Source organism: Cryptomeria japonica, chromosome 5 (assembly GCF_030272615.1).
Source record: "Cryptomeria japonica chromosome 5, Sugi_1.0, whole genome shotgun sequence".
In the NCBI taxonomy this organism is placed as follows: Eukaryota; Viridiplantae; Streptophyta; class Pinopsida; order Cupressales; family Cupressaceae; genus Cryptomeria; species Cryptomeria japonica.
This window is the reverse complement of record NC_081409.1, coordinates 158851095-158879043: the sequence shown is the minus strand read 5'-3', so window position 1 is coordinate 158879043 and position 27949 is coordinate 158851095. Positions and strand designations below refer to the sequence as shown.

General features: G+C 34.9%; 1 protein-coding gene across 2 annotated transcripts; it reads right to left on the bottom strand.

Moving 5' to 3' along the window:
- Positions 1 to 422: 422 nt before the first annotated feature.
- On the bottom strand, positions 423 to 27379 carry LOC131072698 (uncharacterized). Of its 2 annotated transcripts, XM_058008935.2 has the most exons (9): positions 26774 to 27370; positions 26508 to 26584; positions 23703 to 23931; positions 16339 to 16493; positions 16161 to 16206; positions 15981 to 16072; positions 11175 to 11271; positions 5131 to 5187; positions 423 to 1265 (listed from the first exon to the last, which is right to left on the bottom strand). In XM_058008935.2, exons 1-9 carry the CDS (start codon positions 26918 to 26920, stop codon positions 762 to 764), a joined length of 1404 nt encoding a protein of 467 aa, XP_057864918.1. In that variant the 5' UTR covers positions 26921 to 27370; the 3' UTR covers positions 423 to 761. The 2 variants fall into 2 exon arrangements, with proteins under 2 accessions (XP_057864918.1, XP_057864919.1); XM_058008936.2 differs by lacking the exon at positions 5131 to 5187 and having other exon boundaries at positions 26774 to 27379.
- Between the last annotated feature and the right edge of the window lie 570 nt (positions 27380 to 27949).

Genomic DNA, 27949 nt, shown 5'->3' with positions numbered 1-27949 from the left:
TTTAACTCAACACATCGTTAAAAGCAGAACCATGGTTAAAATGATCATACAAACTGAAGAGTCTTCACATGATGTCATGGTCATTGGTTCAAGTTAAAATCTTTAGAGAAGCAAACTGCTGCTTTTAGTCTGGATAAATTCTTTCCGATCCTCTCAGGTTGACTTCCTGGTTAGCCATTTAGAAGCAACGATAAAATAAAGGGCCATATGAATTGTTAAGGATTTCGTTTCGACATCTATATCTATCTATTTATCGCAGACATTCTTTATACTTACAAATATAATAATACATAAATAGTACTATACTAGTCTTTACAAAAATCACATAGTTTAAAATATATTTTATGAGATTATCCTCAACTTTATCATGTTAGCATGCAATTCATTTGAAATCATTAAGATATTCAAGGGACACATGAACAAGAAGGATAACCATTGTCTTTTGTATTATCCCCATCTCTGTACAATTGAGGAGGCACGATTGCTTTGCCCCTGTAAAATCTATTTAACAGTGCCATTATGATTAGAGTGGACTTCTATTTTCTCAAAAGATATACAAGTTAGCTGATCACGCATGACTGCTTTACCCCTGTAAAATCTATTAAATAGTGCCATCAGAGTGAACTTCTATTTCTTTATGTTTTACAAGTTGGTTGATCACGGGGCAAGACATTACAACAACTGATATTATTGAATCTTGCCAATTCACTGTAGACAACTTTGCACAATTTGGTGTAAAACTTTCTTATTTCAATATACCATTATAAAGCCAAAGTACTTGAACGAACAACAAATGACTGCTGCTCCAAATTCTGAAGTTCCCGCCACTCCTTTCCCTTGCTTCTACTTGAGGGATCAAATGAAAAGTTTCTGATGCCCTTAATATCTACAAGTACATCTGGCATATGTTCCGTGATGTCCTTCTCATGTATTTTGTTCCTGGAATATAAATTATGGTTTTCATTCTTGTAGTATTTCTCTCCATTTGAACCTTTTGGGACATGATATTGAGAACTCTGTGAAGAGGACTGCAAACTTTCTAAAGATGTAGAATCAGGTAACAAAGAGAACGAGTGACTTCGAGGTAAGGGGGAACTTATGCTTCTAGAAATGTTGATATTAGATTTGGAAGACTTTAATACACAACTCACTGATTCTTTAGAACAAGGCACATCTTTAAAAGATTCATCCCTTGATGCACTTGGATGCTGAACTACCACCAACATTGGCCAGTGAACATCTCCATCCATGGACTGTGATGTAGGCTGAAAAAATAGAAAGTCCAACATCAGCCATGGAATGAAATATAACTCATATCCTGTATCATATTCATGTCTATACATAAAACAAAAGAATACCTTAAAATACATGACTGTTGGAAGCATGGGAGATAGTAAAATATAACGTTCCACTCTATATGTTATAAAATATTTCGTGCTCAAATCAAACAGGAAACTTATGCGACTCCCTTTGGTGTGTACTAAGGTTCTACAGATGCAAATTTCTATAAGGGAAGATCACCTAAGTAATCCAGTATTCTACCCAGAACGTAACCATTACCAACATGTGTATGCTTAACTAAACCAAACTGCAAAACTATTCCTGCCGATAAGTTGAACACAAATGCAATTACTTCAAAGTTCAAAGCTTATATCTGAAGCAAATAAACAGAAAGGCCTCTTGGTACTATACTAAAGAGTTAACCCTAAATTTAAGCTAAGCACAGATGTACATTACTAATATGCAGTTTTACAATTGAGTCAATTAACATTTGCAACTGATTGAAATTAACATCGTCATTCATTTTAGATATTTGCAAAAGCAGATGATAAATGATATTTTCAGAGCTGAGGAAATAATAATCTCAACACACACAAAGGAGAGATTTGGACTTGTAGTGGTACATCCGATTGCTCATATAATAAATGGTTTATTTTGCTAAATATATGAGAATGGCCACATTTATCATTTAATAAGTTTCTGGCAATTGGATTTTTCTGTTTTTGAGCTTTGCCAGGTATGACCAGTTTTCCATATAGATTCTCAATGCAGGTTTTTTTTTTAACACAAAAAAGACCTGAACATATTGTTACCAGGACACAGGTGCAGATGAAGCAAGTTTCGTAAGAAGATAAGGAACTGGCTATCTATTGTGAGAAAGAAGCTACCTAACTCTGTATCATTGTTAAAACTGTCTCCTAGCCAATTTCCAGGTTGAATTTGAGTATTTGCACCTAAGAACAATGAAGTGCAAGTGTGTGTGAAACCAGGAGAGGGAGACTGTAAAAGATCAATTCAAAGTTAAGTCAAATTTCAAGATAATCTCATATATACACTTCATATACCAGGAGTGACTAATGAGGTGAGAACTTTTCCTGCTTTCAAGCTCACTTTGTTAAATGTCACTGGAGGTGGGGACATAAAACACAAGGATTTTTGTATTAAGTGGAGCTGTATGAGAAAGTATCTAAAAGGGGAGCTCTAAACTTCGAAGGAGGAAAAAGCATAGTTACAAGAAAACTTGTAACCTGAGTTCCGATACACATCTCCCCATCGTAGAGGTCTATGGAGATAACTCTAGACATTTGGAGACTTAAATTGACATCTTCCAAAACTATTTCTCAAGATTAAGGAATACAAATCCATAAATATCATATACTATTTTGTTTTCACTTGGGTTTATAACACTTGAATAGTATACATTTATGGGTCAACTGTAAACAAAGCAAACCAGAATGTAGTAAAGTGGACTCCACTAGAAAGAGGATATTTAAATTTATTTCTGATGGAACCTCGAGAGGCAATCCAAGAAAAAGGAGGGCCTTATGTACCTGGGGATATGATATTGTAATGTATTTAAGTCGATGGAGATGCTGACATGTGGCACACATCCTTAAGTTAGTTATATTAGATCATTTAGATAATTTCTGTATTTAATAATTATATTTGGTGATGAGTAGATTACCCCTCCGTTAAGTTATTAGGGGGAGGTCTATGTAAAGGAGATAATTACCATTGGAAGGATATGTGTTTAGTATGATATAGTGTTTGAGATCTCTTGGAGATATAGCATGTAGTGGCTTCTTCCATAAGGAGTATTGTACAGTGCAAGGAATATTGTACAGTGTTACCCTACCTCAAAGATTTATTCTATTTCTACATATATTGGATATTAAGGCATCTTGGCCAATGCACATCTCTTTTGTGGTGTGTGATCTATCTTCTACATTGTCTTATTGCCATTATTATATGTGTGAACCCCATCAAATGGGCTAGATGCATCTTGAGAAATGAAGTTGAAGTTTATGTGGATTCTTCCTCAATTTTATCATTAGAGATACTAATAAGGAGAGGGAGCAATAGACTTGGTAAAAAGTTTATGAATGACAACAAAATTGGAGATATTGTATCTAGAGGTGGAAAGAAACTCAGGCTAATATTGGAGTGCAGCTTCCAGCTGGAAACTAGAGTGTATCCTTAGAAAGCCCAAAATCTCTTACCAATCTCCTGATTGATCATCTTTGCTCATTGCTAGAGGGAGCCAAGGAAGCTAGAAATGTTCTAGCTAATGCCAAGATTGATTAAGATCATTTATCACGTGCCTTCAACGCTAGGGTGGAGGAGGAGGATTGGTTGCAAATTTTAACTGCCCAAGATAGCCCTTGCTTTCAAAGGCCTGAAAGGCATAGCATATCTCTTACTTGATATGACCTAGAAGCAATATGTTTGAGAAGGTCCAAATCTAGATGACAATTCTTGGGGCAACTTGAAAGCAAAGCATATCAGTTCCAAACATCCCCTTATATAATAGCTCCATCCTCTCTCCCCCGCCCTCCCCTCAGCTATTTCACAAGCTTTCCTTATCTGTTCTCCAAATTTTATTTCTCTCTCTGCTCTCTTCTAAGCTAGAAAAGGGGAAAATCTAAGGATTGTACTATTATATATTAATAAAAAATAAATTGTTTGCTGCTGCAGAAATTGTAGAACCCTAAAAAAACCCAAGGATCACATAGCTGAGAAAGCAAATTAGGCAACGATCTATATGGATAGATATAAGATGATAACCTTAGATATTAGCTTCCAAAAGTTCAATTCATTCATTTGGGAGGTAGGGGAAGTTTGGAATTCCAGGATTCAAGTTTATTTTAGTTCTGTTTGAGAAAAAAAAAAGTAGAATTTATTTTTGAAAAAATTAAAAAAATACATATTTCTTGAACAAACAAATAAGTTAGTTTTTAATATTTTGTTTTACATGCTATTTACTTTCCTTTTGTATTTTATTTTATAACAACGTTTTTGTTTTTAATAATATACAATACTGGAAAAATGGTCTGGATTGAACTTGTTGGGTTTTTCCAGCCAAAAAGTCTAGTTCAGATAAAACCTCGTCTGGATTTTACCAGGATCTGATAATTGAACACCACCAAAGAAAATCTCAGTTTTAGTTGCTCAACCATACTAATCAAGGCCTAGAAATGGACAACCCTAGAACAAAGACATGCAAAATTTTGGAAGCTAAGGATTATGGTAGTGTTATAAAATCCTTACTTCATAGCACAAACTTCAGACTTACCCGGCCTTAATATAAGTAGCCATATGTTTAGACTAAGAAAACATAAGCACCAAAAATTTAAATAAGGGTAAATTCCAGTTGAATTTCCAAAATTAATTAAAAATAATACATTTAAAAAAACAGTGGATACACATCCAGTCATATTTGAACATACAATCTTCCTCATACTTTATCCACTTCCTTTTTCTTATATTTTATCCATATCCACATACATGATTACTTTGGACAACGTTTGACTGCAGCCCGTCATCAGTGAAAGAGAAGCATTTATTCAAATAGGTAAAAGACAAGAAATTAAAAGGCATCTCTTTAAATCCCTTTCTTTTTCCCCAGTTGCTTCTTCTTACTAAATTAATTAGATGTACATACATGAATGATGAAAATAAAAATATTGCATGATTAAAATCTTGTCATTAATTATAGAGCAAGAAAAAGTTCCCTTGCTGAGCGTAAGAAATTTCAAAGAATTTGTAGATTGAGTAAAGCTGAATAACAGTATTCCTAGATTACTAAACGTGCTCAACAGGAAACTCATTTCAATGTTTAATTGAACTTACCACTCCAATATGCCACTCTTTGAAATTCAAGTTATTGAAGTCCTTCTCATTCATTTCCTGTAACAAACCCCAGACTACAATTGAGCCCTTGTTGCAAAAAAAAAAAATGATTTCTTATAGTTAATAATTTCATCTTCCCTTAAAAGGAGGCGAATAAGATACAACAGACGGAGACAAGCATTGTGTTAAGATGCTTGTGCATCAAAATGTGTCCACATCCCTCCAACAGATTAAAAAGAAATAGATTATGTTACACAGATCCAGTAGCCTATATTTTAAGGAGAACAAGCCAGTCCAAGTAGCAAATTCTGGAGTAAACATTCTGATGCAGTATATTTGTAGCTTAGTAGAATTAACCAAAAAGTGAAGCAGTGTTATTGTGGTGTCTTTCAGCTCCGAATAATGTATTCTTAAAAGCAATAAATAGATCTTTTCAAGAACTTCACAGCAATAGAAAATACATCTCAAACCAGTCTATGGATAAGTAGTTATGTTCAAAATATGAACAGTTAATTTCAGGCGTTCTAAAATTTGGGCAGGAACATGTTATCCATTTATTTAAAAGATGGATTTTAAAAATATGCTACATTACATTTAGTGATAGAAATCCATGTATGTACATTTGTTTAAGAGCAAATGATTCTTACAATAGAATCTTTTTTTTATTATTATTTTAATATTTAAGGCAGAAAATATAATATTAATATTTGCATTGCCAATTTAGAGATCACACTTATAGGAAGATCATTTCCTTTGAGGAAGGAAGGCTCTTGAGATTGAAAACATCCAAAAAAACGTAAAGAGAGATGAGGGGCTGACCTTAAGTCACTCTTGAGGACCATGCATTCTCAAACTTAAAGCAGGTTCCTCAACCTAGAAATTAGTTTACTAATTTAAATATTGCGCCCATAAACTAAGGGGAACAGTTAATTAATTGCATGACTGAAACCACTAGTCTTCAACAATTGGTTTACAACCACCAAAATTAATTAGACAGATGTACATAACATAATTAATCAATGCTATCCTTATGCTGACCTATTTAGCATCTTATGCACTTTTAAAAAGTTATCTCTTTAAGGAGCTCTAACTTGTAATACTTTAGGCATCTCCAACCCGATGACAGATCAAGTCTACATGATCTAAAGACTAAAACATTAGACTTCTAATAAAAATATCACATCAGGATTTAATATAAATATAAGATGCCTTTTTAGGTGTACAATATTTATACACTTGTTATGCTAAGTTTACCTTAATTTAGTTTAGGTAGCTTAGTTGCTGCTATTAATTTTATGCAAAATAATTATTTATAAATGTCAATAAATTTTAATATCCACCTCGTGTTGTTGAATTAGAAGTCAGTCCTACTTAACACCCTAGTTTATTTCCTATTTAACCTGATAACGGATCAGGTTTACATGATCTAAATGACTAGAACATTATCTTTCTAATCAAAATATCACATCAGGATTTTAATAAAAATATCAGAGGGCTTTTTAGGTGTCTAATATTTAGTCATTTATCATGCTAATTTTAGCTTATTTTAGTTTAATTAGCTTAGGTTACCACTAGATTATTTATTTTCTGCAAAATAATCATTTCTGAATACTGATAAATCATAATATCGGATATCCTCCTCATGTTGTTCAATTGGAAGTCAATGCTACTTGGAATCCTAAATCTTTCTAACTAATCAATGTTAAATTAGATGACTGAGTTCACTCATAATCAGAAGTCAATGTTTGAGCCTATGAAAGGCACCCATGTAATTTATTTTCAAGTCAGATTAATTTAATGTAGAAGTATTATTCTTACAAATGTTTTTCTGTGTTGTTTCTTCTTTAGTTAGGTTTAATTTTTCACTTGGTAGGCCATGGCTTGAACATGTGAAAGTTGTGTCTTCTGTTAGTGTTATACATCAATGACTTAAATATGTGAGTGAAGGGAGAGTCATCACAGTCCCCAATGATTCATTTTCAGAGTTGAGTCATTTTACTATGGACCCTTATATCCATACTAACAAGGAATCTAGGAATCTATGTGTACAAATGAAGAGGTTTTCCATAAGAAAGGAAAATAATAAGCACAGGACCACACTAAGTCCTCTTCATTGCTTCCCAGGGATCCCAAGAAATTAAAGAAAAGTATAACTCTTGTCCTACACCACAAGTAAAGCAAGACCATATCATCCATATGTTTCAAAGAAAGTAAGGTTCCATCCTTATCAACAGATAAAGGAAGTTAGATTTGGAAATCCCATTGCTAGTTAGGTACCAAAGAACAGTGCTAATGTTAAGCACAATCCATCTTCTAAGTTATGAGAGCATATTTCAAGTAATTTTACTAAAAGTCATACCTGTTTATAAATTAAAAGGCCACTTCCTCATGGGTGATTGCCAAATACACAATTGAGATCAAGATGACTTGATGGAAAACAATCTTTACACCATTATTGATTGATTTTTGGATCTCCCATGCTCTACATATATATGTATGTGTGAGTGTGCGGGGTGCGTCGAGGGAGATGAGGGGAGGATCAGGGTGTGTGTGTGTGTGTGTTGGAGGTGGGTAGGCTACAAAGGGGTGGTTTATATGTGTGTGTGTGGAGGGGGAGAGGGGACGTGAAGCGGGAGTGGGTGGGGGGTGTCCCCCACAAGGGGGGCATATGCTTATGGCATTTGCCACATTTCTAATATGATGATGATAGACTTAGATGATTATCCATATGTTCTAATCATAATGATTACCATTCTATTACATATTTCAACAACATGATATTTTATTGTGATGATTACAGGATCTTCCATGATTACCATGCTTATATCTTATGTTTTTGTACTAACCCTACTTGCTCATGTTAATGTTAACAACGTTTACATATTATGCTAACATGTTTTATTCATGGCTACTTTCACTCTATTTATTGCCCTACATGGAGCCAACATTATGGGGCACATTGTTTCCTATCCATTCTATGAACATATGTCACTATCTTCATACGTTGTAAAATGATGATATCCTCACATTCCTATATGATTACTGATCACTCCAATGTTTACATCATTTTTAAAAATCTTTCTACTCTCCAAATTTTATTTGAGTATTTTTGCAATGACTACGTCATGATCCTATGCCATTTTTAGATTATACCACTTGGTTTTGTTTATTATATAATATAAGATTCTATGTGGTGGATTTTGATCTTGATTACTGTTGCAAATATGTATATATTTCTGATTATATGTTTTTGTATGGACGGACCCAAAACAGACCCAACCCCAAAAGAGATTTTGACTGAACCCGTAAACTGAACTCTCAAACCTGAACCTGAACCAGTACTACAACCAGTAACTTAATGAAAAACACAATGAAGCTGATCTTTGGAATTTAAGAAATCTATACATTTTATTTTTGCAGCAAAACTTGAACAATTGAGTTTAGCAGAAATTTTTGAAGAATTAAGTATGCCAAAGTAATCAAATTCTTCTCTTTCAGGATACAGGCCCTTATTTGATATTTTCATTTGTGATGTACATGGCCAAGCCTTTCTTTGATAATTTTCTAGTGAAAATGCTATTCCCAAGAACCCTACTAACCTTTTCTTACCGGGAAGATTCTATTGCTTTCTGGCATGTTATTGATAATTTGAGTTGTTATTCATTTGACTTGGATTTGTATATAGCTTCTATATATGTTTCCTTCCCTGCATCTGAAATCGACCTACTCCAATCAAATTACAAGCTAGATTCATGTTTCTGCATGACTCTCATTTTGGCTGTTAATTCTAGCACCATCTGGTTTTCTAAGAAGGCAAGTCTCATGTTCTACAACCATTCAGTTGAATTTAATTTTTTGATTCATAAAAATTCTTTGATGGAGTGGGAGTTCTAAAAGGGTGTGATATACTGTTTAAAAGTACGGCATCTTATATTACATCAAGAAGTACGATGAAGATTCCAACCCTAGAAAAGCTAGAAAAGATAACATTTGATGAGCTTGCGCCCCTAAAGGCAAATAATCCATACTTTTAGAGAAGCAGGCATGATTGGCTTTGACAAGCATAACCAAATCCTGCTTAAAAAGCCTCAACTCCACCAAAATGAAGAGGAAATTGTCTTCATGAAAAGTTGCCTTACACCTTGTCTTCCAAAGGAAACCGGAGGCAGTCAACCTTGTCTTCTTGCAATTAATAAATAGTCAAATTCAGTCTGTTAACATGCCCAAAAAATCCTGAAAGAGATATTGCAGAGCAACTTGATTACTTTATTCAATTTTATTATTGGCTCCAAAAAAGTGAGAATTCTGTAAAAGTATCAATGAAATCAGAGTTCAAATCAGGTGGTCAATTGAGTTATTCATTAGGTTAGATCATCTACTTGAGATATCATTCTTCAAATTTGAGAACATGGTTTGCTTTTCCCGACATTTTGTCTCTTATCAGGTCTTGGCAGCTTCATACAAAGTAATCATCTGTACTGTTATCCTTCAAGATAGTTAAACAAAATTTGTTACAATGGGATGAGACTCTTTTGGTACTATTCGGAAATCTGGTTGAACATCTGCACAATGTCACTTCACTTCACTCATTCAGGCCCAAGTGTTTTTCTTCAAAAAAATCAGATTTACTTAGACCCAAGAATCTAAGTTGTCGGTACGGGTACGGGTGTGGGTATAGGTATGAGAACCGGGTATGCTAGTACGGGCAATTTTTTTGCCCTTGGGTATGGTACATTTGGGTACATTTATATACATATCAATGCCAAATGACAAAATGCTAGTGGTAAAGATAGACATAAATGCCAATTGATAGTTAAATATTTAATATTTATCTATATCAATTGGGCATTTAATAGTGATATTTGTCTATAATCTTGATTCTAGTCTCCACTCCCAGACCCCGCTCATTGTAATCAAATTTCTTATATGACAAGAGATCCCAATAACTAGTGAGGGTTTGGGAGTGGAGACCCTCATGGGTTTGAGGGGCAGCAATGATAAGCTGCACAAGGTGTAAAATATGAGAAAAACCCAACGATAGAGGAGGCGTGGGGGAATGTTTCGTTCCCTACGAGCCAAATTTATTTTAGAGAAAATGTGTAAAGAGAAGAATGAAGAGAACAAAATGTTCTTTGTCTAGGGTGAAATGATATTTTAGGGGAATTTTAGGGTTTTAATGAAAAAAAGTAAAAATAAAAGGTTTTTTATGTTTTTTGGGCACTTTTTGGCCATGGGACCCACAGGTTCCCTATGGGTTCGCCCCAAGTATGCCCAAGGTGTGCCCTAGATGCCCCAGGTTCCCTGTGGGTGCATGCCCTCCCTATGGGTTCACCCCAAGTACACCCAAGGGGAGCCTTGGATGCCCTAGGTTCCCTATGGGTACACTGTACACGCCCATGTACCCACAAGGAACCCAGTTCGTCCATGGTGCACCCTAGGCATAGTCAGGTGAACCTGGTGCCAGTGCTTTGGACCAGATGTGTGTACCCTGCAAAGTAGCCAATAATCTTGAGATGTGCCTCCAGATGAATTTAAAGTGTTCACTAATGGATCAAAATTAGCCTGGAGAAAAATTTCTATTGTCTATTAATTTAAAGAGATTTAACATTGGCATTAAAAGTAGTCATGGGAGAGTATTAAGTTATGCATGCAGGACTGCAAGGTCTTCTTGCCAAAAAACAAAGAGGTTGATGGATTCCTTTGATAAGGCCCAACAACAATATCTTCAGTAATTCAAAACCAAAATGAACTGGAAATACTGCATATCCTGTTTTTCATGGGATTTAAACATGATCAAGAAAGAGTCAAACAAGGGTTGAAAAAATTTTGGAAACTACATAATTGTTTCTTTTTTTTAATTGTAATTATTGTTGCAATAATGAAGTGAAGCTAATAAGGCAATACCATAAGACAAGTTTTATCCTCTATGTACATTTGTGCAGCTTTAATGAAGCCATGGTTCCTTTTATTTCATTTATGGAAAAGGAAACTACAATGGTTTAAATCCAAAGCAGATTCTTATAAAGGTACAATGCATTACTTACAATACTGAAAATAGGTGGCAATGTTCTCTCTTGCATAGAATTATGAGTAGGGACAATTGTAAAGAATGGAGTAAGCTCTCGAGATCTGAATGTCCACCTGTTTGATCAAAAACAGGCAAAGGAATCAGAAGAAGGAAATGCACATTTCAAACAAGTTTGTTTTACCATTTAAAAGCATATGGAAAGGAGAGAAATTGCTGAAATGAAGAAACGGATCACAAACAGTAAGTTTTCATATCCAAGAAAAAAATGTGCAAATCAACATCTGCAATATGTCTACGAGGTTAATAACTTAATTGTTAATACAGGGCTACACACTTGATTGTCATGATCACAAGTCCATAAGATACGGTCTAAACCCATTAGTAATGGTGTCAGGGTCAACTTGCTTAACATTAGCCTTCACTGGAAAAAACTTGTTGATTATCTGTTTCAAGCTATAAGCTAATATGCACTACTCGATAACATAAATATCATAACTCACCCACTAAACTTTTTATTTAGTTGTTAATGATAATTAGGGTATAGTTCATTTTTTTTTATTCATGAATATTATATTACATCACAAGAATTGCAAATTATTTGGTTGGCAGAGCTCTCCAAGAAAATGCAAGAAAAGATAGCATTTATCATTTTGCTACTATTTGCCAGAACGGAACTTTTTAAGGACATTTGTTCTAGACATAAAGAGCTGTTAAATTTGATAGGACCCAAAATCTCATGTGAAAGGAAATTTTACTTGTATATTTCCACAGAAATGAGATTCCAGTTTTCCTAATCTCTTTCCCATGTGCCCTGACCAACCACATTTTCGGATTTTCCCTAACAAATCACCTTTCCAAATCAAAGCGGCAACAAAGAGTCACAAAGATTTAGAATTGATTAAATACATAACATATTACAAGAAAGCATAACAGATTTTCTATTTTCTTGCAGATACCATGAGTGGGGAAAACATAACTTGCTCAATCCTTCCATTACACTACAAGTCTGATGAAGGGCAAGACATCCCAAAAAGTTCTTTCTGAAAGAAGAGTGCAAGTGCCATAAACCCTTGAGAGAAGTGCATAAGTTTCATAAACACTGATCCAAAGCATTTTTCATACCATAGGGTCACAAAGATCAGGTTATAGACATCCTAATCAAATGTTAAAGCTAGTTTCTCATTCTCGCAATTGAATTCTGAAAGCATGACTAGTAAAATCTAGTTTCATACCATATGCAAAGATGAAAGATCAAGCTAGTAACAATTTCTTTTGGGGAATGTTTTCTCCTACACGCTTCATTTGCAACACTTGCTTGCTCACAGAGTAAGAGGTGAAAAGATTGCAAATTTGAATTTTGATGGTGCATCCCATGGTCATCCAGATAATGCAAGTCCCAGTTTCATTATCATAAAAGATGATGGATGTTTTATTCATGATGTTTCTCTCTTTTGGGGCACTAGAACTAATAATGAAGCAGAATGGGAAGGAAAGGTATCATGTATAGCAGCTCCCTTGTCCATAGGTGCACAGAATTTAGTTGTAGATGGTGATTCCATGGTGGTTATCAATGCTCTAAGAAAGGGCTCATGTCCCAAGTGGCAGTGAAGGAGACATACAAAATAACTAATTGCTTTGAGTTCTATGTTTAGAACTGTGTTTTACCAACGCTATTGAAGAAAGAATGATGCAGGAGCAGATTTCCCTGTGAATCGTAGGGTTGATCAAGAACCCCTATCAGAGCTGTATAGCAATTTCCCATTTTCAAGAAAAGGTGTGAATTCTTTTCTTACTTATAAGCCCCTGTGGTTTTTCTTTTTGTTTGATGATCTAAAGGTCATAATATTAAGGCAGTTATGGTGGCTTTTGTTTGAACAGACAAGCTGATTATGTTTGTTGAAGGTGTTTGATAATGATATATGGGTGAAAGATATTGAGCTTGTATGGCTCATGCAAATTTTTTCCATTGATGTCATGTCTGTTTGGTTTTGGGAAGGCTCACCATTTAAGATGTTGTGGCTTTCTCAATTGGTAGTATGGTTGTGGTGGCTTGTAGTTATCTGGTTTTTAGCTTTAGCATGAGGTTTCTAGCTGCTGGTGCTGAGATAGTTGTATTTATTCATGTGCAAATAGAGAAGATTTAGTTTTGCGATCCTCAACACAATGGGAAAGTCTTTGGCAAGCATTTAGTCTCAATTTTTTCTTGCTCCAACCAAGCAGAATTAGGATTTGTAAAATCACTCACAAAGAATAAGGAATGGATCATAGAGCTCCAACATCAAAGGCTACAGTCTGTATTTGGCTTTGGTGTGGGGTTTCTCGCTATTGATCTTGCGGTGGTTGTTTTTAATCATGGCACAAAGCAAGGTCCCTATTCGTGATCCTCAACACCAACGAAAGTCTTTGGCAAGCATTTGGACTTTTCTTTTTGGTCCAACTAAGCTAAATTAGGGTTTGTAAAAGTGATTTTAGGGAAGAAGGAATGTGTTTAGCTGGAGCTCCCTGATTGAGGGTTACAATTGACAAGGATTTCATCTCAAAGTTGGTGAAGGCTCTACCGAATGAAGAATTGAGGCTATGGCTGCTACATTTTTTTCTGCCTATGGAATTTGGCAACAAGGTGTTACCTTCAGCTACTAAGGCATCAAGAGTTAAGGTTAAAAATGAGTTGCCTATTATAAAAGAAGGTTTGACAGTCAAAGGAAAGGTGGAGCTTCAAGAGGTAAAATGTGTTTGTTGTGAGTTGTATCTGCTCCAGGCCTACTGTGATGACATTAGTAAAGTCCTGGAATGCCTTACGGTGACCCATGCTAGGGGCCACATCAAGCTTTCCAGCAGGTATAATATTTCTGTGTTTTGTGTGGTCTCCATTTATCATGCTCATAGATGCAAAGAGGTGTCCCATAGAGTGTATGTCCCTTCATTAGAGGGAACAACTCTAAGGCCTCAAGAGGATGCTGGTGTATAAGGCAGTTGGGTGTAGGTTGAGGAGGTTGCTATGAGGGGTGAGTATTTTTTCATTTAGTATGAAGCATTGGGAAGTTTGATAAATTCCCCTATTTTGTGGTTTCTTTTTGCAAAGTCTGTTGGTCTTTGTCGTCATTGGAAGTATTATGTGTTTTATTGAAGCTAATATCTGTTTCTATTAATGCTGTCTTTTAACACCATTATGATCATTCATTTTATGTATATTTTGAATTGCATATGCTTTATCATTTTGGGCGGATAGACCTATAATTTATTAATTTACCCAACTAATTAATCTAAGAAACACTGACTTGCTTGTGAACATTCTTTGCACAATCCAAACGCTGAATGCAGTCAGTACTTACTATTTTTTACACATCCTTCATTTTCAGATATTCAGCCCCTTTTAAGTTAGTACTTAAATTGAATCAACTGGCAAGCTAGGTTACCAAAAATGAAAAACTTGATCAAACCAAAAATAGAGGTCCAGATGTTTTGGGGGTTAAGAATCATTTTAGACTTTAAATATTTTTAGAAGCATATGCAATAATTTTTTAGGAAAAAACAAACAAGACAAACCACCTGGAAATGCCATTGGGCATCGGCATTAAGCAAGAAGAACTGACAACTAGTAAGATGGCAGACTCCAAGGTCATAGAAAAGGGGTAGCATAAACAGTGACAAAAAAAATTTCACATGTGATAGTTAACCCCAACGACCTCACAATCAAGCTGGCAAACGGACAAGATAAAAAAAGTATAAAGGAATTAATGGTGAATACTAGATATCCCCACAATGTTGAGAACAGTTCAAAGACCAATGAGAGTGTCCCAGGAGCACTTTTTTCATGTCCCAAGCTGAATTTATTGTGAATCCTTTTGACAATTTTAATAAATGATACTTCCCCATTTCTACTTTAATACTTTTTATATCTTTTGTTATCATGTCCTTTGTGTTGTCCCCTAATATTTTGGGGGTATAGCTATTCCTGAAACACAACCCCTCTCCCTGTATTACCCATCATAAAATATTGAGTACCACTCCCAATACCCCCCACCCCAAGAACATGGTGTAACATTACACCAAAGGACTTGGAGGCCTCCTAGCATCCTTAATATTGGTATATTTTAAGAACTAATACAACTTTTCCATATAAAAAGTTTGAATCTTGGCCAAACATTTGCACTATGCAAAAAATGTAGCTGATCTTGGAGATAATAACATAATAAAATTTTGGTGTGGATGTCCCAAACCTACTACCATTATCAAACTTTTTTCCTGTATTTTTGTACCTCAAGTAGACATCCTTGTTTGCACTACTTGTGAAATAACCAAGCTTACCCGAGGACATGTCCCTGGGCTTATTTGACCTGTCTCGGAAACAGGGACATCCCAGGGATGCAGGGACGCCTCAGGGATACCCCTGGCCGTCCCATAGCATTAATGTTTAAGTTTTGATAATTTGTTTGAATTTAACTCTCATGTGAACTCTCAATTTAAGTTATTTAACACAAATATTATATGTTAAGGTTCTATAATGTATATATGCATGCTTTATCCATGTTTTCATATGAATATTTAAAATTTTCTATTATTTATATAGCTGTTTCCTTTGCCTTCCCCTAGCCATCCCCAAAAATGGCTTAGGAAACGCATCCCCCCATCCTGGAAACTCAAGGTAATATAGGAAATAACATTTTGGGTGGGTCAAAGATCAATTTTTTTTTTGGCAAAATTATAGAATTATAACCTAAACATTAAAAAATGACTTACTAATTGTTAAGAAAAGAACAGCAGCTAAGATGGTGTCATTTTCTCGTAAAATGTGCTATATGATTGGATACTAGGCAAATACCCGATATAGAAGAATATGACGATTTCAGTCCATTCACGTACAAGCAAATGAATCCAGTATTCACTTGCCACTCCATTGCATTTTAAATTCATCTGAAATTAGAAAAAAGTGTCAGAAGACTTAAGCAAGCTCTAGTAGATGCTGTAGAAATGAGGAATATACAGCACTACAATCTTATACCAAGATTTCAACAAACACCATCATCAGCATTGCAGCCTTGAACTTCCTGCACACAACATGGAAACAATAACCATCAAATAATTAGTCCAAAATGGAAAAAGTGGGAAGAGTGTTCAAACATTAATTGCACATTATCATCTAGTTCTATAGTGGAAACAGGCATATCCATGTCCCTTACTTGAACATAGAATACTTGGTATAGACTGCTGTATGCATAACTTGAACACCATCATCTTCTATATTCCGCAGCTGCTCTCTTAGAAATGCAATATTTTTTGACAGATGTAGAAAGATTACATAGAGCATCAAAAGATAGATCAACATCATAAACACCTGCACATCAGAACATGAACTATGATTTATTTAGTGAACGTACTATGTAAGCCTTTCCATGTGTTACTTTAATTAGGTGTGATTAATTTGCATAATCACTTCTACACCAAAATTAATCAAGGGAATCAACACCTTAGCTTGATTTTAAAGGAAATTAGAATAAATTATGTTTCTAATGTGAGCATGGCCATAAAAACTTAAAAAGATTAACTAACTAGGATGATACATCACAGTTTTCTTTTAATAAACATCTTCTAAAGTTAAGGAAAGATTATTTACAGAGGATAGATAACTTGGCCATTGATGCCATCAATATCTAAAGAAAACACAACATGACACAAAGTTGCATAACTATTACTCAACACTCATTGAGGCGGGTGATTAACCATATTTGTCATACTCCTGAATATACAAAAAGAAGGGACCAAAAATTGAATGTGAGAAAAATATTGCAAAGAATGACGAGAATCATACATATTGCCTAGTTAATTCTCAGTTTAACCCTCAGTATGGCTATTATCAGACCAAGAACTTGCCCAAAAGCCGTTATTGCAAAACTTAGGAGCGTGTTAAAGTTGTAAACCATGGAACAAAACAACTGCAAACTTAAAGAATAGTAATTCAGTGATGCAAAACTCAATAATTGTAGAAGGAATAGTAAGTTGAATGTCCTGTCCCACTTTTCAGGATTAGATCCATGGAGAAGACCTCTGGCCTATCCCCTATTCCTGTAGGCTAAAGAATAGAGAAAAAGAAAAGGAAATAAAAATAATAATATTTTAAATGGGCCTGATCACTTGATATTATTTTAGCTCCTATGTAATATTGCAAAAGTGCTTTTTTACACTTTATTCAAAATAAAATTCGAAAAGGGGCCTTATGTGTGATTTTAAAGTATATTTTAAATATTTGAAGGGAAAAAGTAAAATAAAATAGAGAGAGTGAAGTAAAATACCTATAAAAGAGAACGCAAGGCTCACATCAAAGCATTCGATTTTGTCACTTCACCCTTCCTTCCAATTTGGAGTTTGAAGCATTCAACAACAAAAACCCTTGGTGTGGGAGATCCAAAAACAAAAACCATTTTAGTGACCATATTTGGATTCAAAGACAAAAAACCCTCTTATCCACTAGAGGTGGTTCTACCCAAGAACCACAATTGTTCTGAATCGGTGGAAACTATTTAGGGATTTTATGTCATTTTCAATTTGCTACGATGTCATTAAAGTACATATGTGATATGTGTTGATTGCTTTATTATTGGCCATTATTTGATGTTTCCAACCCTCATAATGGCTGTACCCAGCATCTGATCATTGTTTCCAGTCATATTTAATGCTGCACCCAGGGTTTGGACTATTTTGCTACTGTTGTGAGTTATTTCAGACTTTTCAATCATTAAATCTACTATTTTGGTGATTCTCAGGCTTCAATTTCACTCCTAGCACCACCATACAGTTGCTTGCTACTGATTTGACAAGGGTTTAGGGACAGTTTACCATTTGCTGCTGACTAACAAAGGGTTTTCGTCAATTGCTGCCATTGAAAAAGGGTTTTCGGATCTGTTTTCCGTAGATTGCAGACTATCCAACCGCCACCGCATTGGATAAGGTTACCATACAGCCTTGTTTGAAGCCACCATCATTAGCTAGGATTTACACCAGCTGAAGCATCATTTCCAGCCTGCATTTGCACATGTTTTGGAGGGTTTCTGCTTGTTGTACAGTTGTAAACTTGTATGGTCTATTGGAAGTGTATTCATTGATTATTCATAAGTTGGAATCAAATAAATATTAAGTTACCAGATCTAGCATAGGGGTGGGTATGAGTACGAGGTTGCGGTGCGTTTGTATGAAAAAAAATCCTTGGGTACAGTACAGCTGGTAAGGCTGATATGTATATGTGTATCTGCGCATGTGTGTGTATGTGTAGAAAATTTTAAAAATATACAAAATTGCAAATACATTTGATATATCATAGAATATCATATTTCATAATAATAATGACATTTGTATCTTTGATAGTATGAAACTTCATCATTGATCCATGATATTATGATAATTGTCTAATTTTGGCCTCTACTCCCAAACCCCCTAATTGTAATCAAGTTGTTATATGAAAAGATCCCAATAACTTGTGGGGGCTGGGAGTGGAGACCCCAATAGGATTGAGAGGTAGCACCCCTCTTGGGAGTCTAGCGCACACCATTTTCAAAAATTCACCACTTAATGGGAAAAATTATGTAGTTTGCGATCCTTCTCCTTAAAAATGCACCTTTCAAAATGCAAAAATAAAATAGGAAAAATGAGTTTGTGTGACATAGAGTTGTGCTTGTCAAACAACAAACATCAAGACTCATTTAGAGTTTAGGGTGCTTTTTTGGGTTTTTTAATGTTTTTGTGTTTTATTTTATTTTTTTGAATCATTTTTTGGGTGTTTTAGTTATTTGCCACTTGCAAGACTATTTGGGAGCGCCCAGGAGCAGATTGGGAGTACACCAGAGCAGATAGGAAGCATCCCTGCCTGATTATGGAACACTCTTCAGCCCAGACTGGTTGATAACAGGAACAGGAACCAGTTCAGAAGAACCCAGTAACTTAGAATAAATAGCTTCATTAATTGATTGCCAGTTTTTACATGTGCTGAACTAGGGCTTGTAACTGCTCAAAGTGAGCTGTTACCTATAATTTTGAGTTGTCATTTATCACAGAAATCAGATCTGCCATGTATGAATGAATTATAAAGTTTGTATGAGGGTTTTTGCTTCATACCAGTCCCTAAATACTTCAGATCTGCCCTCATAGTTATTTATAATCCATGTTGAAGCAATACACAAGGGTTTCATACATTTCCATCTGTCATACATCAGTACAGTGATTACATTTCAGTCTTTGAGGGTTTCATAATTCATAACAGAATTGAGGATGCTCGGATTTGAAGTTCATAGAATGCTTTTTGATTGATAAGGGCTTGCAATTTTGACATCCTGTTAATCAACATTAATTTTCAATAGGGTTTGGCACCTTCTTTTGGCTTTTTCATTATTCCAGCTTGCACATGTTTGAAAAAGCATCCATTTCCTTAAGTTGTCTGATTGGGGACATTAGGTTGAATCTTCCCTAGAAAAATTCAGCAGATCAAATAACATAAATAGAAATTAAGCAACTTATCTAGTTACTTGTGTTCAAACCTAGTTGGCCAGAAAAATAAATTAAAGATTTGAGTTTTGCAAAACACCCTGCAAAGATCTTTTACAATGCATGTGCAATGTATGACTCATGTTTAAGTCCAAAAACTAAAAGATAAGAACCAAAGGAACTAGATTGGAGAGTGAATCAATTGCCTACGAATACAATAATAGTATAATAATTCTTTGTTTCAAAGACATGAAAAAAGATGAAAATTGAAGCAAAAAAAATCAATCGGGACAACAATTGTCTTCTGACATGAAGCCCTGGCCCATTCCATAGCTTCCCAACCATTAAAAGGTGCATACAACCAATATTCAGTAACTTCTTTTTCTATTGAAAAATCAACATCCTAATCTCATCCCCCAAAAGAGTTAGAGATGAACAAACTTCACTCAATCTAATGTACCACAGAAAAAAGATCCTCATAAAATTAAAAAAAGAAAAGCTTAGTAGAATTGCAGATCTTTGGTATTTCTACAATTAATAGTAAATACCCATAGCTTTTTTCACCATTTTGAAATGAAGCTATTTAAATACAAAAACTGAATGTTATATCACCCTCTTTAAGCCAATGCAGTTTGGACCTAATCCCTAGGCCTAGAACTCGATCCATAATAAATTTGCACATTATATTCAGTATTCCAAGTTCTGCTCCAAAGATCTCAAACTTTTCCCATTTAAATAGACTTAAATTTCCTAAAATCTCTCAAATATTTCATCAAAGCAAAAGAAAAAAAGCAACCCAACTAATATACCATTGACATACTACGTATCATACAATTATTACTTTCAATAAAAAAATGTTCTTGTGATATATTTCACCTATATTATTTTGATAGAGAAGATGTTGGAGGTGCAGGAGCCTGTTGGAGGTCCAGGAGCCTCTCCAATTCATGATGATTAATGCAAAGCGGGGTAGATGGAATGAGTCAAACATTGCTGAAGGAAAACAAGCAAAGTAAAGGATCCTTGAAAATAATTGATGATCCACAGTGAGGTAAGAAATTCCTGATTTTCTATTTTGATTGTTTTAATCAATTAACTAAGGGGTTAGGTCCCTCTTCCATATATATAGTAGCAAAAAAGTGCACATCTTCTGCAGCAACATGGTTTCACTTCATGAACCACTTGCAAGTCACTTATACACCTACTAACATCTACGTCAACAGGCTATGTATAGCTCAATAACACCATGGATTGCAGTTCATCAGAAGTAGAACTTCAACAACATCATGAAATTCACTTCATCTACCACTAGCAAGTCCCTTTTGCCACTACTAGCATCTTCTGCAGCAACATGGTTTCACTTCATCAGCCACTTGCAAGTCATTTCTGCAGCAACATGTTTCACTTCATCAACCACTTCCAAATCACTTCTTCAACAGCATGCTTTCACTTCTTCAATCACTTGCAAGTCACTTCTATAGCAACGTGATTTTATTAATAATGTATTTATTTATTAATGTTTCTACTAGTGAATTATTTTCATCCTTCATAATATTTTAGTTTTAGTTTAGAATCTCTTTCAACTTTTAAGTTTTAAGTTTACTAAAGTTCTTAATTTCTTGCAAAGTTATAAATGTCGTCCTTGTAAATTTGTGGCAAGCAGATTTTGGTGCCACAATACCTAATCTTCAAATGCTTGCTATCCACATTCTATTCCAGCCCCATAGTGCTTCTGGTTGTGAATGCAACTAGAGTGTATTTGAGGCCATTCACACAAAAAACAGCAACAAACTAACACAAAAGAGCTTGAATGACCTTGTGTTTATGTGGTACAACCTTCAACCATGTGAAAAGAAGATATTGGGATAGGATACACATCATGTGCTTGACCTCGATGACATTGATCCATATTCAGATTTGGTTGTTGGGCCTAAGGATATGAATCTATTGTTTACTACTTATGAGATTGTTGATTTGAAAAGGAATGAAATTGAATGGCAAGCAAATGTGGCAGCATATAAGGCTTCAGAAGGTGAGTTTTGCAAGTCATTAGGGGCAGGTTCACCGTATACACATCTTGGTCCTATGTTTGAGGCTTATGTTGAGGATCCTATTGAGGATACCACAAATATACCACTTCCACAACACCCGACCAGAAGCAGCAAAATTTTCTAAGCTTTAGTCATAGAAATTTTTGTTGATATTGAAACTAGGAGTTTATATGTATTTGGAACTGGAAGTTTATATGTATTGAAACTTTGAACTCATTTTTTGGTCTATGAAGTGTATTAAACTTTAATTTTGATATATATACAAAGGAAATTAGTACTATGGTTTATAAATTCAATAAAATGCATATTTTTAAAAATTAAAGTATTTTTTTAATGTTCAATAATTTGTCAAGTTATTGCGGAGTTATTCCCCATTTGTTTGCCAACTCCTGAGTTTTTTAAACTTTTAGGTGAATGTTTTTAAACTATGATTAAGATTCTATAATGTATATGATGAATACCTTATCAATGTTATGAATATTTGAAACTGTTATGGTTTTAAATTTCCCTTGTTTCTTCAATAGCTATATCCCCTACCATCCACTAAAATATGTTGTCCTGAAAAAATCTATCCCGAAAACGCATCTCCCCATCCCAAACACTTGGTTTAATATTAAAAAAAGGTTAAGTTCCACCTCACTCTTAGTGAGTTAAGAATCTAAGTTCTAACAAACTGGAAAGAACACAAGGATTAAAGAAGAATCTTCATCAACTAAAAATTAACCGAATTGATCAAAAATTTGTCAATTCTCATTAACTAATATCCTTTCCCATTTGTGAATGTTACAGGTTCTGCTCCTAAGTCCCTTGTACTTGTATGAGGTGCAAAGCATGTTTTGTTTCCAGACTGAGTACTACCTGGAAATGCACCCAATTTGCCTCAAGTTTGTCAATGAAAAGCACAGGGCATACCAAGTTAGGATACTGCATACGCATACACAGGCTTTTGGCCCATATGTAGGGCACTTCCAGCCAAATGCTGTTCTGAAACTGGCAAAATTTTAAAAGAAAAAAAAAAGCAAAGAGTTAAACCTAAAACATTAAAGCCGAAAAGAAAAAACTCTAAAATAATTTTTAAACCTTTTGTTCAAATGTACCCAAGCAGTTCAGAACTGGCTGCTCAAAGAAAATCATCAAACCCCTGAAAACCACAGGGCATACCTAATTAGGATCCTGCTTACACAATATACAGGGATCTCAACGCTAATTAAATAAACAGAGGAGGATCCAAGACCAGCTTCAGACTTATCTTCTTAAAGAAAGAAATTGGAATGAGAACAATTACAATTCCTTCAGTAGAACTGATCTCAAAGGACATAAAATAGTCCTACTTGTCCTTAAGGGAAAAAAAACACTGCTAGTAGAGGATTCAACCTAGAATTAAGCAGTGATGAAACGGTTTATCTGAAAATGCCAGGTGGTAATGGTTTTTCTTTTGCCTACTGACATCCTCAATAATGTGGTAAACTAAATAATATTACCTGCTTGCTTCAATTATCTTTGTTTTCAAGAATAAATGTTGAACATACCAGTTGCTCCAATGCTTCTACCTATGTATTATGTCAAAGCCACTAAAGTTGGGTATATGTAACAAAAAGTCTTGGACATGATTATGGCATACATAAATATGGAAGAATTATTCATGAGGCACATCAAAAATACTAGCAGCAAAGCAACTTTCACTTCTCATATTTCCAAACAACTTCCATCTACATACTAAAAAGATAATTCCAAAGAAAAGGATTGATAATCCAAATAAACAAACAAATTGAAGTCATGCAAGCTGAATGCATTTTGCAACTTGTTGAATCTTAGTTTCAGAGTACAGAAATATCCTCTTATAATCTAAATATCTGGTCTACCTTAATAAATCACTCAAGAAAAGCAGTACAAAACTGCTGCATAAAGACATAAAAACAATAGAGAAAGAATGTCTCTGCTATGATAGTAATTACACTTCTCCACAAAATTAAAGGAAATAAGAATAGGAAAAGAGGATCAATACAATTCAAGCAACTTACAGAAAACTGTGGCACAGCAGCCTTATAACCAGTGAGAGTCAGGTACAGCAAGGACACCATGCCAGCTATAGAACGGCGTTCTGAAATGGAGAGTTGCTCATGCATAATGCAATAACCATGTGAAATAAGAAGAAAAGCAACAAAACAAGCTGTTTCCAAAAATATTCTGGTCACAAATATCCCAAATGCAACCCAGAATGAGCACATGCTTAAATGAAGACACGAGAACCTGAAAATCACAAAGATAAAAAGGTGTTAGATTGTATTTTCCAACAAACTTTCAAAAAAAAAAGACAGATAAGCTAGTTCTGGCTACACATAACATCAAGCATGGATCCACTAATGTTAAAGAGTCTCTGAAACAGGTTATTGACATGATGAAACAACTTACATTAAACAATCTATATATGTTCCTACCAGGACATCAATCTACCCATAATGATCCATATTGGATCAACAAGTAAAACTCGTCCTCGAGGAGAAAGACACTTAGCATGTTGCAGGGCCAAAACCATATATACATGGATAAAACCCAGACTTCACTGACAGTAGGTTTCTCAGGAAGCATGAAATGTGTCTGAATGACTGACACTCACAAAGCAGGATGATTTAGAGAACCATAGTGATCAAGCCTCATTTTTGTAAATGATTTATTGGAGAACATGAGATTTATATGAGATGAAACGCAAAGTTTTAACTTGCAGCAAACTATAGTTCATAATCATAAAAAGAACATAATTCTCCAAAACAATTGTGGGGTAAACTACAAACATGTTATTTTGATCAAGAGATTGAGGATCACTTCCCACTGCCTTTTCTTCTTTCTTAAGTAGCATGACTCAATCTACAAATCAAACACATTTGATCCATCTGTAAATGCTCTCTTGTAATTTGATTGGAGATGTAGGTGAGTTGTAAGTACCTTATAGTAATAAACCAAATTTTACTGTCATAAAAATAGAAAATCCCAGGGAAAACTTGGGAGTATTGTACAATTGGTTGATTATTTTACAGATTTTTCCTATTAACATTAACCAATAATTTACATAAAATTTTACTAAATGGACTTATTTTTCCCAGATTTATTATTATCAGCAGTAGCTCCTATGACGTTCCCACAAATTATCATATTATTCGTATCAGTGACAAGACAAAAGTATTCAGAGAAGAGGTAGTGATGGGAGTGGCAATTTCAGAATTAGGGCTCAGCATTAGAGTTGTAAATGATATATATGGTATACATGCACACACATTTATTATAAAATATAAAGTAAATAAAACTGTTATAAACATACAATCATTACGGAAAGTATAGTTGTTCGTCAAGGCCACCCAACCCTCCTCCTTCCGGGATGCGATTACTATTTGCATGCTTGAGTGGGATCTTTTGACATTTTAGGTCTTAAAGAGTATTTTCGTTGATTTTTTATTGTTTCCTTTTTTAATAGCATATCCCCTGAGGCATCCACAGATGTAAGGGATTGTTCCTTACCTCTGGGAGATTTCTTCTGCTGCTCTCTGTCTCAAAGCAAGTACCCGTTTTCAAAACGTCAACATACCCCAGGTTTCGGAGATTTAAATATTTCTTATTGTAACGGAAAGATTAATCAGCTAGTAGTTGATTCTAAGAGTATTCCACATAAGTGTTTCCCTATAATAACTAATATGTGTTCCACAGGTACAAGTCCTGGCCCTCGAACCACTTCTCCTGTCCCTCTCATTTGATTCTAAGAGTATTCCACATAAGTGTTGTGATGATGTTTTCCCAGACAAAATTCTTGATATCCAGATGCCTACTCTGCCACAAGTTAGTTTAGGTGTGGAGACCCCAATACAATAGACCAATACTCTTCATCTAAGTCATCTCAAAATTTCGTGAGGGTGTATCTTCGAGTCCAGGATTTAAGAATACACGGCAATTTCCTATTGGGCACTGGGGTACTTGGAAATTCGCTTCTCTAAATTCCATCAAACTCTGATAACCTATTTTCAAGCATGAAAGTTTGCAAGTTAGCATATTTGGAAATAAATTGATTGAATCCTAACCTATCTGTATTGTTGTATATCTATCTCAGAACTCAGGAGTTATCTAGTATAGGATTATGCTATGAAAGAGACGAGGCAAATTATTGCACATTAGATACCATCTGTAGGCCACTCACTGTTGAAACATGCATAATTCCGTCAGATAGCCTGCCAAGAGGCTTTTGCCTTTATATGCACTGGGCAGTTTGACACAAAACATTTGGCCTCAACCTTATCAAAGTGTTTACCTGCTGATACCCGTTTTGATCTTTTAAGTTTTAGTTGATTCATATTCACACGTACAAAGTCATCGGTTCGATTCTCACCAATGAATGAATGTCTTTGTGCTTCATAAGTCTAACGCAGACGTGCCTGTGCGGTAACCGTAAGTACCTTGTCGATGACCCAATTTGGTCTTCTGATTGAGAAGCTTAAACCTACGTGTCTGAAGTTATTTACATGTGAAAATTTCTGAATCCTATCATCAATCATGTAGCAAAGGCTGTTGCAGTTCTACCAAAAAAACAACAAAAATAAATAAAAAATTAGAAAGACGAAAGAAGAAAACCTTAAACATTTTCCAACTTATGCTGGACAATTCAGATGATCGTTTGTTTCAAGGGAACATCAAAACCGCAGTCAAAAGTTCAAATGATCAATTGATTCAAGGGGACATCAAAAGTTGCAGTGATTGTCAAATCCATATATTCATACGAAAAAAATAGATGTAAAAAGTAAAAAAGAGTCAGCTCATGTATTGGAATTCGTATAAAAACTTACCAGAACAGAAATGACAGACCAAGCACTAGAGCTTTCATGACAGGAACAATCGTCAGCATCCACTGTAAATTACCATTCTGTGGAAAGACAAAAAAACAAACACACATGTACCACAATCATGTACTGAAAATCAATACCCATAAACTAAAACAGCTCAAACATACTACATGTGCTACGGGGGAAAATTGAACAAGCTGGGTATCTTACAGTGCACTCCAACACAACTGATTTTACTCTAGAATCTTATGATGCTGAGTCGAGAGTACCTGGTAATGGCGTTTGGTCCACGTGTTGAATACCCATATGCAAACCAATACAGACCATACCATAAAAGATGCCAGAAAAAGATAAGGAAGAGGCCTGTAAGCTTTATCCCACATAATAGAACCAGAGAGCATGAGGTGAGCTGCCATGAGAACTGATTGAAACTAACATGTGGGTAGTGCTGATTTTAGCGGGGAATTTAGAGGGAAATACAATTGTATTTAAGGCAGCAGCTAAACCATTTCAACAACTTTATAATGAATAGAACCGTTGATTTTTCTTGCAATAGACGGTGTCTGTTGACGTGGTGAGGGTTGCCGGTCGTTAAGCCGGTTGTTGTTGTTATTGGGTAGAGCTACTCCCAGTGCTCAAGATTTCTGTCACGGAACAACGTAATAAGATATTGTGATTATGGTGGCCAACAAAAAAAATTCCCTGACTTTTTGTTTGGATGGATTAGGAGGAGGATTGTGAGGCTTTAATTCATGCTAATTTGGTATACTTGACATTTTTTGGGGATTTTTCCTTGGATTGGCTTACATATCATGGTAGAGCATTAGTTCAGATTGATATTATAACTACTGGTTTGGCCTGGTGAGGTCATGGGTCATTGGATAGCTATGTGTCAATTTTGTTGTTTTTTAATACATGTGTGTTATGAAAGATGATAAGCACAGGGTAGTTGTTCCATAGTAGGATACTTCGACATGACTCATAGTTAGCTCGTCAAACATTCTAATTCCAATTGATATAAAAGATTGAAATCTTATATTAAGATTCTCTCTTTCTATCAAGGTTTGAAATATTAAAATTAAGATTCTTTATTTTCATCAAGGTCAATCCATATCACATGTACAATTGATTGGAGAGATTTTCAAGACCATTGTGTTGTCACAAGAGAATGTTAAAAATCAACACATTTTTCTTGTGAAGAAGACATCACATGTATAGGAGAGTCTTGACCTAATGCACATAAAGTTAGGTCATGGGGAAATTAAATATCTGTCTCTACAAAACAACTATTGGATTTATTGGACATAATTTCTTTATGTTTATGAAGTTACTTTCATAGAATGTTCAAAGTTTAGGTAGTAATTCTCATTGATATAATTTCAAATGAGAATTAAATAAAATATTATAAAGTTTTGATTTTATATGAAACTAAAATGATAATAAAA